This window comes from Dendropsophus ebraccatus, chromosome 2 (assembly GCF_027789765.1).
Source record: "Dendropsophus ebraccatus isolate aDenEbr1 chromosome 2, aDenEbr1.pat, whole genome shotgun sequence".
Taxonomy (NCBI): domain Eukaryota; kingdom Metazoa; phylum Chordata; class Amphibia; order Anura; family Hylidae; genus Dendropsophus; species Dendropsophus ebraccatus.
Genome location: NC_091455.1, coordinates 144,259,111 through 144,275,333, shown reverse-complemented (window position 1 = coordinate 144,275,333; position 16,223 = coordinate 144,259,111). Strand labels below are relative to the sequence as shown.

General features: G+C 42.1%; 1 protein-coding gene across 5 annotated transcripts in view; it reads left to right on the top strand.

The window, feature by feature from the left end:
- Window positions 1-16,223, top strand: part of AMPH (amphiphysin) — a 151,957-nt gene that overhangs the window by 109,587 nt on the left and 26,147 nt on the right. For all 5 annotated transcript variants that reach the window (XR_011361907.1, XM_069960352.1, XM_069960351.1 and 2 more), the window contains exons 12-13: window positions 1,787-1,900; window positions 16,047-16,070. Coding sequence is in view for 4 of the 5 variants with exons in the window: in XM_069960352.1 (XP_069816453.1) it covers window positions 1,787-1,900; window positions 16,047-16,070 (138 nt within the window). In the remaining variant the exon portion in view is untranslated. The remainder of the gene's footprint in view (window positions 1-1,786; window positions 1,901-16,046; window positions 16,071-16,223) is intronic.

Here is a 16,223-nt window from a genome sequence, read left to right as displayed (position 1 = left end):
TCTCTGGAATAGCGGGGGAGTGTCTCATACGTGTTGGGTAAGTGGTACATTGGGTAGACCTGGTGGGGTTGGATCGCCATAGTGGTGGGTCTATCCTCACTGAAGGGTCTAAATGGAGAAGGATCCTCGGTAATATTGAGGGTTAACTTTTCTGAGGTACGAGTGGAATGGTCGGCGATTCAGGGAGATGTGGCGCTCCGGATGGGGGTGTGCATTTAGCTGAGGTAGCCGATTAAGTGTGAATGGAAGGAATACGGATGGGACGCTCCTTCTGGCTTTGGAGATATGAGAAGAGAGCAAAAGGAATGTTAGGATATAAGATCATTGATATACCATAAAGAGAGGGGTGATTATTATTATTATTAGTATTATTATTTATTTAGTTATTTATTTATTTATATATATATTTTTTTTTATTTTTTTTTTATTTATTTATTTTTTTTTTTTTTCCTCTCTGGTGGGTGAGGATTGCGCTTGTTGTGCCATGGCAGAGGAGAATAGGACGAGGCTAATTTTGTGAACTTTGTGACAGGTGAAGAGGTTTAAGGGAGGGGAATAGAGGGTAAGAGGCTACTGAAATATAGATGTAAGTGATGGATGGACATCCTGGGGGAACCCCTCTTGGAAGGGCTTCATTTTGAAGCACTGTAAGGGGTTTATTGGGGGATAGCTAATTTGATTGTAGTGACCTTGTATAAGTGGAGGATGGCTGCCATTTAATAGCAAATAATTACTGTTATTTTAAAACGACGTCCAATATTTGCCATTAAATGACGGCCATCCGCTCAATTTCAATAGTGTGAGAACATAGCCTTTCTGTGTTCTCAATCCACTCTTGGATTTGGTTGCAAAATACTGACCAAAATACTGAGGAAAAATACTGTGTGTGAACATAGCCTTAAATGTGATACAATTATGAGAACATTTCTTTAAGACATAAACTGCCTACAGAGGGCTGATCTGCAATCTGATAGCTGAGCGAGCAGGAGGCCAGGCAGCATTGATTATTCATGAAGAGGGAGAAGGATGCATGCCAGAGTGTGGCAAAAACAACTGCTCTGTGACTCTTTAGTACAGTAGGAGACATAAGATTGTACATAATCCGCTACACGGAAAAATACCAAAAAGGCACCATGCTCACTAGGGGCTGCCAGCTACAGCACACTGTCAGCACCTCAGGTAGGGCCCAGGAGCAGACAGATTCCTTTTAAAGGAGTTTTCTCCGTTTGCTGTACAGTGGCCGGAAATGGTCACTGCAGCTCAGCTGCTATTCACTTGGACGGAAGCTGGGCTGCAGTTACAGGTTGCCACCTCTACACAATGAACAGAGCCAAATGCTTCTGGCCCCATTTACTGCAGGTAATGAATAGCTGATCTGTGGAAGTTCTGGTTGTCAGCACCCTGCTTATCAGTGACTGTAGATTCACATGAAAGAAGGTAGGCAGCAGATTCCATGCTGCGCATATTGCAGAAAATCCACTGCGATGCTTGCTGCCATTAGAGTCTATAGCCCTGCATTCTTCCAGTGAATTTTAATTACGCTGCAAGAATGTAGTAGCAACTTTCTTTAACTACTTCTATGCCAAGACATAAAAAAAAATAAATATGATATTTCAGCTTGGTTCCTTTGAAGGGAATGGTCCTCAATTGCTATACCACACACAACCTGAGGACAACTGTTTTTCTGATTCTGGATTATTCCTTTAAAACTGACCTGTCAATAAAAAAAAGTCAAAAATTTGTCCTCTAGGTCTAAGATTATTAGTTTTTATTTTCTTTCATATAGAATGAAATTGAAGAGGAAAAGAAAGTTGAATCCTTACTAGATCTGGACTTTGATCCTTTTAAACCGGAGGCTGCATCAGTGGGAATAACACAGTCACATTCACCAATGTCCCAGGTATTGGTCACTACATGTTTGGTTGTAACTATCTATTACTTATACTGGTATATGTTACATTATTGCAGTAGTTGTGTAATGAAGATATTATATGAACCTCATTGTGTTTAAACCCCATTAGTGCTGCTGAGCACAGCTTCAGAGTGCCGTGCCCATCAGCTATAATGTACTAGTGGGTTTTAATCATGATGAGGAATGTTACTAGATCCCTTAAAAGGGGTTGTCTGGGATAAAATTATATTATACTATGCTGTGGAGAGATGTCAGAGACATATACTTACCTTTCCCACTCCGCTGCCATTGCTGGGCCCCCGCCTCCTGCTCTCCCCTTCCACCAGCAATTTAAAAACATCTGCTGAAGAGCCATTCCTGGCGGCAATGGACGCTCAGTATAGCCAGTATAGAGTCTAAACAGCTTCCATTTCCGGTGGAAACAGCATGTCACCGGATGTTTTGCTGGTGGCAGAGTAGGACAGATAAGTAAAGTATATGTTCCTGACATCGAACCCGCAGTCCAGGCAGCACAATATAATATTATTCCAGACAATCTTTTTAAGATCACATATTTATCTATTTATCTTATCTGTCAAATTATTTTAAATCAGAATCTGATCATCCATTTTATGATATCACTTCTGGATAGCAGCAGGTTTTTTTTCTTTTTTGAGTGTCTGTCATGACCTGGTAGGCGTTGACAAGACAAGAGACAGTGGGCCCTAGATCTGAACCCACCCACTGTCACCTGCCTACTTGCCTCAGTCGACCCTAAACGGTCGCGGACAACCACTGAGTCGGTCCCTACACTGCGTAGGTGAATACACAAAACATAGACAGACAAACAAAACACAATAGAGGATAGTCAACTAGCAGGGTCAAAACCAAACAGACAACGTAGTACAAAATCAGAAGGAGAGCGGATAGTCAAATGTCAGGCAATAGGTCAGAATACGGGTAGAGCAATAGCAAGGGGATAGGACAGGGAACGCTGGGAAAAGAGCAGGGAAGCTGGGACTAGAAACAACTAATAGCCAGCAGGGAACTGAGGATCTGACTGCTTTTTATCCTGGATCAGAGACTAGGTCCAGCAGCTGATTGGACCAGCCCTGATCCCAGCACCAAGCTCAGCTGAACAGATCTAGCAGTGCAGTAACCCCTGCACTGCCAGAAGTCTAACAGGCAAGGCAGGTGTGGCTGGAAAGTAAAACACAGTTCATTCAGTGCAAACACAGACAGAAATTCAGCGCTTCCTCGGCCGCCCAGCACGGACTGAGGAGCGCAAAGTCACATTCCTAACAGTACCCCCCCTCTTATGAGGGGCCTTAGGACCCTCACTCAAAGGACGAGGCTTAGAGGGGTTACAATTATGAAATTGTCTAATGAGACGGGGAGCGTGGACATCTCGGCTTGCCACCCAAGTCCGTTCTTCCGGGCCGAACCCCTTCCAATGAATGAGGTATTGAACGGAGTTCTGCACCCGGCGAGAGTCCAGAATTTTCTCAATTTCAAACTCAAGCTCCCCTTGAATGACCAGGGGATCTGGAGGAATAGACGGCAACACAGGAGTGATATACCTTTTCAATAGAGCCTTATGGAACACATTATGAATTTTCATGACTCTTGGCAATTGCAACCTGAAAGAAACAGGGTTAATTATCTCAGTGATGACATATGGCCCAATGTATTTGGGTGCCAGTTTTCCAGACGGAACCCTAAGTTTCAAGTTTTTCGTGGAAAGCCACACCTTGTCACCCACTAGGTATTCTGGGCCAGATATGCGTCTTTTGTTGGCTTGTTTTTTCGATAATTCCTGGGCTTTAACCAAGTTCTCAAGAGCTTGGGCCCAGACTGTGCACAGTCTTCTATAGGTTTTTTCAGCTGACGGGTTAACAGATTCAGCAGCATGCGCAGATGAAAACCTCGGATTAAAACCATAATTGCAGAAAAACGGCGACATTTTGGTAGAATGATTTTCTCTATTATTGAGGGCGAATTCTGCCAAGGACAAATACTCCTTCCATTTGTCCTGGGCACTAGAAACAAAGCATCTTAGAAATTGTTCTAATGATTGGTTGACTCTTTCAGTCTGCCCATTGGTCTGAGGATGGAAGGCAGATGAAAATGCCAACGAAGTCCCCAATCGACCACAGAACTCCCTCCAGAACTTAGAGACAAACTGCACCCCTCTATCAGACACAATGTTCTCTGGAACCCCATGAAGTCGTAAAATGTGATTGATGAACAGAGATGCTAACGTACGTGCATTAGGGAGTTTCTTAAGGGGAATCAGATGGCACATTTTAGAAAATCTATCAGTTACGACCCAGATAACAGTCTTCCCTTTTGAAGGTGGCAAGTCAGTGATAAAATCCATTGAAATGTGGGTCCAGGGTCTCTCAGGCAAAGGGAGAGGATGTAGAAGACCTTCAGGTAATCTACGAGGAACCTTGGACCTGGCACAGACCTCACAGGCCTCAACAAACAGTTTAGTATCTCTGGCCCAAGACGGCCACCAATAATACCGTGAGAGCAGATACTTTGTGCCAGCAATGCCCGGGTGACCTGCTAAAACTGAACAGTGGGTCTCTTCAAGAACTCTGAGTCGAAGGTTGGGGGGTACAAAGAGTTTTCCCTCCGGGATGTTCCTAGGGGCTAGGGATTGTGAATCTACCACCTGAGCGGCAAGGTCAGGTTGGAGGGTGGCAACGACCACACCTGGTGCTAAAATAGTCTCAGGTTCTTTCCTGGGGGCATTGCTGGCCTCAAAGCTGCGAGACAGAGCATCCGCTCGGACATTCTTAGAACCCGGACGGAAGGTAATTTCAAAATGGAACCTGGTAAAAAATAACGCCCACCTTGCCTGTCGAGGAGTAAGGCGCTTAGCTTTATCAAGGTATAAGAGATTTTTATGATCAGTCAAAACCCTGATCTTATGTTTAGCCCCTTCAAGGAAGTGTCTCCACTCATCAAAGGCCCATTTAATGGCCAACAACTCCCTGTTACCAATGTCATAATTACATTCAGTTTTAGAGAACTTCCTTGAAAAATAGGCTACAGGTCTAAGATTAGTGAGGGTCTCGGAACCTTGTGAGAGGACCGCTCCAACCCCCACTTCTGAAGCATCTACCTCGATGATGAATGGCTGATCTAAATCCGGCTGAATAAGGACTGGGGCCTCAGAAAAACATTTTTTCAACTGTCCAAATGCCTGTACAGCTTTGGGACTCCAGTTCACAAGATCAGCTCCTTTTCTGGTTAAGTCAGTCAGTGGTTTGGCAATGACTGAGAAGCCTTTAATAAATTTTCTATAATAATTGGCAAATCCTAAAAATCGTTGCAGGGCCTTTAGACTAGTAGGTCGTTCCCATTTCTCAATAGCAGCCACCTTCAGTGGGTCCATACAGAAGGAGTAAGGGGTGATAATATAACCCAGAAAAGAGACCTTTTGGATCCCGAACTGGCATTTGGACAGTTTAGCGTACAGATGGTTCAATCTGAGCAATTCCATAACCTTACGAACATGAGCTATGTGTGAGGCCCAATCAGGAGAGAAGATTAAAATGTCATCCAGATAAACTACTAAAAATTGCCCAAGATATTTACGGAAAACATCATTAACAAAATGTTGAAAAACTGCCGGCGCGTTGCTTAACCCAAATGGCTTAACCAGATATTCAAAATGCCCTTCAGGCGTATTAAAGGCAGTTTTCCACTCGTCCCCCTCCCTAATTCTTATCAGATTGTAGGCCCCACGTAGGTCAATCTTGGAGAACCACTGGGCGCCCACAATCTGATTGAATAGATCCGGAATTAGGGGAAGGGGATGTTGGTTCTTAATGGTAATCTTGTTTAGTTCACGATAATCAATACAAGGTCTAAGACCACCATCTTTTTTCCCCACAAAAAAGAACCCAGCCCCTAAGGGAGAGCAAGAGGGACGAATGTGACCTTTGCGAAGGCTGTCCTGGATATATTCTCGCATGGCCTCCCTCTCAGGTCTAGACAGATTGAAGATTCTTCCCTTAGGATACTTGGACCCTGGCATCAAGTCAATCGCACAATCATAAGGTCGGTGTGGCGGTAGCACCTCCACAGCCTTCTCATCAAAGACATCAGCAAAGTCAGATAAAAACTCAGGAATTGCTCCCTCCACAGGAGAACAATCTGTGACATTCAGCGCAATACAATGAGAAGCACAATTTGGCCCCCATTTAATCAATTCCCTGTTAGACCAGTCAAACACAGGATTATGCTGGTCCAACCAGGGCAAACCCAAAATAATGTCAGAGGATAAGTTATCCATCACCAGAAAATCAAGATTTTCTTTGTGAACTGATCCAATTTGCACCTCAAGATGCGGAGTGATGTACTGGATTTTACCCCGGGCCAAAGGGGTAAAATCAGCACCAGTAATAGTTAATGGACATTTAAGCAGAAGAGGGCAAATTCCCAAGCATGACCAAAATGCAGAGCTAATAAAATTGGCAGAAGCTCCAGAATCCACATGAGCATACCCAGAAATACACTTATTACCTAAAAACAACGAGATGGGCAACATCAATTTGTTCTTATTTTCTAGAGGTACCTGTGCGCCTGAGTGACTCCCTCGACAGTCACTCAGATGCTGGAGTCTTTTCGCCGGTTGACCAGGCTTGGATGGACATTCTTTCACCCAATGACCAGACTTGCCACAGTACAGGCAGAGATTGTGCTGTAGCCGAAGAGCTTGTCGGGTCTGGGTGTCAGCAGCACCTAGTTGCATGGGGTCTTCTTGTGACAACAGAGGAACAGAAGGATTAGACTTAGGAGTATAGTTAGGGAAAGAAAGAGATTTAGAAGCATCAGAGACGCTCTTTTCCCCACGTCTGTCTCTGAGTCTCCTGTCAACCCTTATCGCCAATGTCATAGTCCCTTCTAACGTGTCAGGGGTAGGGTACACCACTAATAGGTCCTTAAGTTGGTCAGACAACCCCATCCTAAATTGGCACCTCAATGCTGGATCGTTCCACCCTGAAGGAACACACCACTGCCGGAATTCTGCACAGTACTCCTCTACAGGTCTCTTACCCTGTCGCAGAGAAGTCAGCTGTCGCTCTGCCACAGCGGTTCTGTCTGGGTCATCATATAGTAACCCCAGGGCATCAAAAAATTGGTCCACTGAAGATAATTCCATAGAATCAGGGGGTAACGAAAAAGCCCACTCCTGAGGAGGACCCTGCAAGAGAGACATGACAATGTCGACTCTTTGGGTTTCATCTCCTGAAGAGGGGGACGTAAACGAAAAAATAATTTGCAACCTTCCTTGAAGATCCTGAAGGCCTTCCTGTCCCCTTTAAATTTTTCGGGGAGCAGAATCGGAGGTTCCAGAGGCATTGCCGCGGTCATGGTCACTTGCCGTGGTGTGGACTCCTGCTCCTGCACCTGCTGTGCAAGATTCTGAACTAGCCTGTTCAGACCTTGCATTTGCTCAACCAGAGCTTTCACAGGATCCATGATGCGAGATGACCCGCAAAGGAAAAAAAAAAAAAAATATATATATATATTTTTTTTTTTTAAAGGGCTGGCTATTCTGTCATGACCTGGTAGGCGTAGACAAGACAAGAGACAGTGGGCCCTAGATCTGAACCCACCCACTGTCACCTGCCTACTTGCCTCAGTCGACCCTAAACGGTCGCGGACAACCACGGAGTCGGTCCCTACACTGCGTAGGTGAATACACAAAACGTAGACAGACAAACAAAACACAATGGAGGATAGTCAACTAGCAGGGTCAAAACCAAACAGACAACGCAGTACAAAATCAGAAGGAGAGCGGATAGTCAGATGTCAGGCAAGAGGTCAGAATACGGGTAGAGCAATAGCAAGGGGATTAGGACAGGGAACGCTGGGAAAGGAGCAGGGAAGCTGGGACTAGAAACAACTAATAGCCAGCAGGGAACTGAGGATCTGACTGCTTTTTATCCTGGATCAGAGACTAGGTCCAGCAGCTGATTGGGCCAGCCCTGATCCCAGCACCAAGCTCAGCTGAACAGATCTAGCAGTGCAGTAACCCCTGCACTGCCAGAAGTCTGACAGGCAAGGCAGGTGTGGCTGGAAAGTAAAACACAGTTCATTCAGTGCAAACACAGACAGAAATTCAGCGCTTCCTCGGCCGCCCAGCATGGACTGAGGAGCGCAAAGTCACATTCCTAACAGTGTCTTTTTCAGTGGCCACTGTATTGGAAATATAGTATTATATAGCAGCCAGGCAGGTGTAATACATGGATGGGTGCACCAAAATAAGATATTGTAATCAACAGCTGTATATTTTATCCCTTTATTGACTATATTTGTGACCTACACATTACTTTTTTTCCTTTCCATTATTTATTTATTTTTTTTAAATGGCATCCATCACTTTGAGTTCAAAATGACGTCAGTGATTTCGCGGTTTGGACCCCCGTCATTACAATGACTGCTATTGGTGCATTATATTAGTTTAGGAGGACTGATTGCCTTTTGGGTGTGTCCTTAATTGAAAAGTCCATTGAATTTAATAGTAAAGCCAGTGAAAGGACGTTGAAACTGTAAAAACTGTTTGTGATCAACCATAAAGTAACGTCTGTTGTTTGAAAAAGATGTCTACTAATAACTGTCATGATCATTACTCTGACATCTGTGCAAACGTCCATCATTTAATACACTGTGTGCATTGGGCGGCTGTCATTTTATTGACTTTAATGCATCTCATTATTGTCAATTAAAATGCTGTAATAACGGATGTGATTTTAAAAATAACAAGCAAGACCGTTTCACTTTATTTTACTTAGCGTGAACATAGCCTTATACTGTGAGGGTGTTCTTTTATAAAAACGGAAAGAATCCGTGTTTTGTGAAGATCAGGAGAAAACGTCAAGTACAAAATATATCTTAACATTTAAAGGTTCTTGACTGTATGACAGCTGTATAATAAATTCTGTCATTATTACCTAGTGCTTTAATAATCTGTGTATTTATTCTTAGTAAAATTACCATAATTAAAATGTGTAAATGATATCTTAGATGAAATGTTAGTTCATAATTAAATAAATCGTCTTAAGATAGCTCTGAAAATCTGTGATACAGTGGGTGGCTAGTGTACCTGTTAGAGAAAAAAATGGAAAGGGTCTAAACCTGTGATATGTTGTCCAACATTGAGAAGATTGTGGTGGCGTGCCGCAGTGCCAGCAATGGAGACACCTCTTTTTTGCTATAGAGCATTTTTATAGACCAAAAAGCCAGAATATTAAAACCATTGAAAGATGAATGAATAGCATTAATAGCACCAGAAAAAATGGGAGTTATTAGGCAAGTAAACAGTCAATTTTAATAGTTCCAAAATAGACACAGCGGCCGGCACTACCTTACCGAAGCTGATAAAGCAAGTGGAGTTATCGGGGAGTTCCTTTTGTGTGCAAGGAGTGGGTTAATGGTTCATGACAGGTGCTCACATCCCTTTATATAATCACGTATACAATAACAGTCCAAAAGAGAAATACGGGGGGCACTCACTGCTGATGAAAACCTTCTTTGTTTCTTAACGCAAACAGGCTAAAATATAGCATGCAAGAGCAGGTGGGGGGACACCACATGTAGCAAGTAGATACAGCTGTTTCTTGTGCATGCCTGTGCTTCTTCAGACTACACCCCTCCTGCATGTCTCAGGCTATGAAGCATACTTTTCCTGTGATGTACATGTACATGAGTGGGTGTAACAACTTCTATTTGAAAACAAAACATACATGTTTTACCAAACGTAATTATACAAACATGTTCAACTCAATTCTATTATTCAAACCATTTTCTCCCTGTGCACCAGTGGAGAGAATCAATCGAGCTTCTTTTTGTAAAAGGACCCTATTCACATTGTGTCCTGCGTTATTGTATACCTTTTCTAATCCTACGAATCGCAAGCATTTTGTATTACCCTCATTTATTACCTGCATTTATTTTACATGATCTTTTAGGGCTCTTAGGGTCATGCCTATATAGTGTTTTCCGCAGCTCCATACAATTGCATACACCAGATAAAGTCTGTAATCGTGCAAGTAACTCCCCCTAGTGTGATTGTCCTAGTAACAAGGCAGTGTTCACACCGGTTGCAGCTACGGCACTTGAACATACCTTTTGGGGATACTGTTTCTAGCCAATTAGACTTCGCTCTTTCTTCTTAAAAATGGCTGTGTACAAGAATATCTTTTGCCTTTTTACAGCATTTAAAAGTTATTAGCGTTTTTTCTGCATAGGTTTGAGAAAAGAAAGAATCTTTTTGAATTAGATACTAATTTTTATTAATTGTTTTACGTACAAGGTCTGCTAGGACAGTGATTTTCAACCTTTTTTGAGCCGCGGCACACTTTTTATACTTAAAAAATCCTGGGGCACACCACCAACCAAAATGGCACAAAATGACACTAAAACAGTACATATTATACATATAGTTAATAATATAGATTCTAAAAGTATTTATATTCACTCAGTGTGAAACCTGGGCCTGTTTTCTTCTCCCCCCTGCTTCTCTCCTGTGCTTCCCTCCACCATACTTCTCTCCCCCATGCTTCTCTCCTGTGCTTCCCTCCACCATACTTCTCTCCCCCATGCTTCTCTCCTGTGCTTCCTTCCACCATACTTCTCTCCTGTGCTTCTCTCCCCCATGCTTCTCTCCTGTGCTTCTCTCCACCATACTTCTCCCCCCTGCTTCTCTCCTGTGCTTCTCTCCCCCATGCTTCTCTCCACCAAACTTCTCTCCCCCATCCCCATGTTTCTCTCCCCCATGCTTCTCTCCCTGTCTCTCCCCCCTGTTTCTCCCCCATGCTTCTCTCCGCCTCCGCCATCCCCATGTTTCTCTCCCCCATCCCCAGGTTTCTCTCCCCCATCCCCAGGTTTCTCTCCTCCATGCTTCTCTCCCTGTCTCTCCCCCCCTGTTTCTCCCCCATGCTTCTCTCCCCCATCCCCATGTTTGTCTCCCCCATCCCCAGTTTTCTCTTCCCCATGCTTCTCTCCGTGTCTCCCGCCCCCCCCCTGTTTCTCCCCCATGCTTCTCTCCCCCATCCCCAGGTTTCTCTCCCCCATTGTTTTCTCCTGTTTCTCTCCCCCATCCCCAGGTTTCTCTCCCCCTCTTCCTCCTCACCTCCTCTGAGATGGTCACCGCTGCTGTCCGCCTCACCTACTGGCCGCCCGTAGGGCCCGGACGTGCTCCTCCAATCAGCGGAGACCGGGAGTGCAGTGCGCTGCGGGGGGCGTAGCGCACACGTTGATTGGATGCGGGCATCACGGCCCGCCGCAGCGCACCACGCTCCCGATCTCCGCTGGTTGGATAGGAGGAGCACGTCTGGGCGCTACAGGCGGCCAGTAGGTGAGGCGGACAGCAGCAGGGGCACCATAGTTTGGGGGACTTTCCCCGCGGCACACCCGACCTTGTGTCGCGGCACACTAGTGTGCCATGGCACACTGGTTGAAAATCACTGTGCTAGGGGACTGTATTTAAATGCAAAAGAAAACCTAGGATTACCACTATTACTGTTATTTGTTTTACTATTGCTTCTTCTTAACAAAGTTTTTCTTTGTTTTTTTATAGGCTCTTTCTTTTGCAAGTAGCAGATCTTTCTCAGGATACCCTCTTAGCATCAGACCTTGGGTGAGTTCGTTGGCCTTCTCCCTGAAAGCTGCATCTGTGCTGTTTATGCGGCGCACTTTTAAATATTGTCTGTACAGGATGGCAGCTTTTGTGTGACTAGGATGGTAACTGTCATGGTGTAACAGTGTACATGCTGTTGGTTTACAATGGTCAGCTTGTTATCTTCTATTTTTACCAAAACATCTAGAAATTCAATAGAGCTGTCAGTTAGTTTACTCGTAAATTTCATATTAAATGTATTGTTGTTCAAATAAGTTACGAAATCAGTAAAATTGTCAGATGTCCCTAACCAGATGACAAATATGTCATCCACGAAACGGTGGTAATATTTAAAAATTTTTATGAAGGGATTTTTTACAGAGAAAATCATATTTCTTTCGAATTCAGCTAGAAACAAATTTGCAACGGTACGTTGCTTTGCAAATGTTTGCAAAAAACAGATGTTAAACACAAATGCATTATTTTCTAAGATAAATTGCAAACCTTCACAAACAAATTCTATGAGTTCTTTACTCTTGCCTGCATATTCAAGTAATGCTCTTATAACGTCTACTCTCTACTTTCTGCGGAATAAAGTGTTGAATTATTGCATGCCAGAACCGTTCAATGTTGTAGATTTTGAAATATATTTGTATAAATCAATACGCAAACTAAATATGAAAAAAAAATAATCACAGACCCCTACTAATATGCCAAAAGCTTTAGAGGGAGAAATACCAATAAGATCAGGTAATTTGGGATTTATTCTGGCCCGCAGTGAGACAGAAGCTGATTCAACCTGTCTCAATGACCTGCTAGAATTAATAGAAGGTACGAAAGGAACAGGAGAAACACACAAAAATAAATCTTTACTGGTTAAGTCAAATTTTACACCGCCCCCCCCCCCCCAATTCAGCCAGGTAGTAACCTGGATTTATTTAGATTTAGAGTTATGGAAGACATTAAAGCTCTTATCTACCCCAAACCGATTAACAATCTCACAATAGATGAAGAAAAAGCTCTCAAATGCCTAAAGGAAAGTAAAGACATAGAAATAAAAAAGGCAAATGAAGGGGGAAACACAGTTATTATGGAGTCATTACGCCAGCTTAATGATACCTCCACGTATGTTGAGCTAAATCATAACCCTACTCCAAAGATAGAAAATAAATTGCAAACCCTCTTACGTAAAGGAGTAGAAAAAGGTGTCATTTTGCGAGGCAAAGCAGAAAAACTGCTACCAGCTTGGCCAAAAGATCTGTGCTGGTACTTCGTCCCAAAGGTTCATAAAAGTCTAAAACCACCCCCGGCAGAACGATCAGGGTCACTGACTGAAACGCTATCCCAATATATTGTTTGGCTACTTAGGCCACTTTTGGAAGAAGTACCAGCACTGATCAAAGACACCAATGACTTTCTTTTGGCCAAAAGACATGTATATGGCCACTATTGACGTCAAGAGCCTATATAAAAAGATTCTGCAGAAATTGGGAGTAGACGTTATAAGAGTATTATTTGAGTATGCAAGAGTAAAGAACTCATAGAATGTGTTTGTTAAGGTTTAAAATTCATCTTAGAAAATATCTGGTATTTCTAAAGCAACGGTACCGCGATGGGTACTCCCGTCGCTTGTACCCTTGCTTATTTGTTTCTAGCTGAATTCGAAAGAAATATGATTTTCTCTGTAAAAAAATGCCTTCATAAAAATGTTGAAATGTTACCACCGTTTCGTGGATGACATATTTGTCATCTGACGATTTTACTGATTGCATAACTTATTTGAACAACAATACATTCAATATGAAATTTACGAGTAAACTGACAGCTCAATTGAATTCCTAGATATTTTGGTAAAAATAGAGGATAAAAAGCTAGCCACTGTAAGTTATCGTAAACCAACAGCATCTAATACACTGTTACACCATGACAGTTACCATCCTAGTCACACCAAAGCTGCCATTGTGTACAGACAATATTTAAGAGTGCGCCGCATAAACAGCACAGATGCAGCTTTCAGGGAGAAGGCCAATGAACTCACCCAAAGTCTGATGCTAAGAGGGTATTCTGAGAAAGATCTGCTACTTGCAAAAGAAAGAGCCTATAAAAAACAAAGAAAAACATTGTTAGACTGGGTTCACACTATATATATTTCAGTCAGTATTGTGGTCCTCATATTGCAACCAAAACCAGGAGTGGATTAAAAACACAGAAAGGATCTGTTCACACAATGTTGAAATTGAGTGGATGGCCGCCATTTAATGGTAAATATTTGCTGTTATTTTAAAACAACGGCTGTTATATTGAAATTATGGCAGTTATATACTGTTACATGGCGGCCATCTACTCAATTTTAACATTGTGTGAACAGATCCTTTCTGTGTTTTTAATCCACTCCTGGTTTTGGTTGCAATATGAGGACCACAATACTGACTGAAATATACGTAGTGTGAACCTAGACTTAAGAAGCATAGTAAGACAAATAACAGTAAGAGTGGTAAACCTAGATTTTCTTTTGCATTTAAATACCATCCCCTAGCAGACCTTGTATGTAAAACAATTCATAAAAATTGGTATCTGTTTCTAAAAGAGCCTTTCTTTTCTCAAACCTATGCAGAAAAACCGCTAATAACTTTTAAACACTGTAAAAACGTAAAAGATATTCTTGTACACAGCCGTTTTAAAGAAGAAAGAGCGAAGTCTAATTGGCTAGAAATGGTATCCCCAAAAGGTATGTTCAAGTGTGGTAGCTGCAACTGGTGTGAACACTGCCTTGTTACTAGGACAATCACACAAGGGGGAGTTACTCGCACGATTGCAGACTTTATCTGCTGCAAGACCAAAGGCTTGGTGTATGAAATTGTATGTAGCTGCGGAAAACGCTATATAGGCAAGACCCTGAAAGCCCTAAATTGGTGCTTCTACGAACGTGTCTACGAACGTAAAAAGTAACAAAGGAGCAAAAAGGCTTTTTGATCATGTAAAAGAAATGCATGTAGGTAATACAAAATGCCTGCCATTTGTAGAATTAGAATGGGTCTATAATAACGCAGGACACAATGTGAATAGGGTCCTCTTACAAAAAGAAGCTCAATTGATTCTCTCCACTGGTGCACAGGGAGAAACTGGCTTGAATGATAGAATTGAGTTGAACATGTTTGTATAGTTACGCTTGGTAAGATCGATTTAAACATGTATGTTTTGTTTTTAAATAGAAGTTGTTATGCCCACTCGTGTACGTCACAGGAGGAGTATGCTTTATAACCTGAGACATGCAGCAGGGGTGTAGTCTGAAGAAGCACACACATGCGCAAGAAACAGCTGTAACTACTTGCTACGTGTGGCGTCCCCCCACCCGCTCTTGCATGCTACATTTTACCTGTTTGTGTTATGAAATAAAGAAGGTTTAATCGGACAGTGAGTGCCACCCGTATTTCTCTTTTGGACTGCAATTTTTATAGGTGATATTTTGGAAGAAGGGAAAATGCATACGGACCTGAGCAGCTCTGACAAAAGTGAAAGGGGTTGGCCACCTTTTACTTGATTTAGAAAAACACTATTAGTTACTTACCGATATCCAGTGCAACTTCTGCTTAGGAATGTGAAGTTATTTAACAAACCTCCCCCCAATAGTTCATGTGCACATCACCACATGCTCCATACATGTCTGTGTGGTCAGAGACTGGTCAGAGAACGGTGCTGACTTCTGTCCACTACTGAAAGCACCTTTAAAAAAAAAAAAAAAAAAAAGCAGTCTTTGCACACATTGCAAAACATATATATGTTTACAATGTGTGCAAAGACAGCTGACATTTTTCTATAGATTTTAAAAGGAAACTGATAGCTGTCATACTGTATATGTTCCATACTGTAGACACTGTTAGATAGCTGTTAGGACACGGACATACATTATATATTTCATATATCCAGCTGTGCTTCCAGGATGTAGAGAAATGCTTTTATTCTCTAGTGCAAGCAGTTTTTTCTCTATTTTTAGATTTATTTTTTTTTGTTTGTAAAATGTAATAGATGTTAACATTCTTGACAGTGTTTGTGCAATGCATCTTTTTAAATCAGGCTCAGATATGAGAGAATTATGGATTGTTAGATATTTTACCACAGAGAAGAGTGCATGCTTCATGGTACATAGGGCACATTATCTGAGGATTTAATGTATGCAAAGGTCTATCAATTGATGGTTAAGGAAACAATAATCAATTGCAATATATCTGAAACTCAGAAATCTGAGAAAGCCATTTAGACGAGTGGAGATAAATGGACAACTTAAACATGTTTGATTCACCTGTCTTAGATGTTCAGTAATCTTGAATTAATGAATTGAATCTGACATAGACAAATAATCCAGAACATAATTAGAGATGATTTGTCCCAGAATGTAATTCATACTGTGTATTTACAAGTGTGTTAGGTGCCTAGGCAAGATGAAACTACTTAATAAATTTCTTTTTCTGGTATCATATCAATATACTGTAATTTATCTATTATTTAACCTTTCAGACACTGCCTTGGGACCTCTGGACGGTAAGTGGACTTTCTATCTACCAGGATACTGTAGTAACTTCTTTTGTAGCTATAGTCCATTTCTATTCTCCAGTTTTGTTTTGAGAAAGCAGCATTTTTAAAAAAAACTTTTTTAGATGGTGGCCTTTAGAACCAGTACAGTCTCTCAGAATT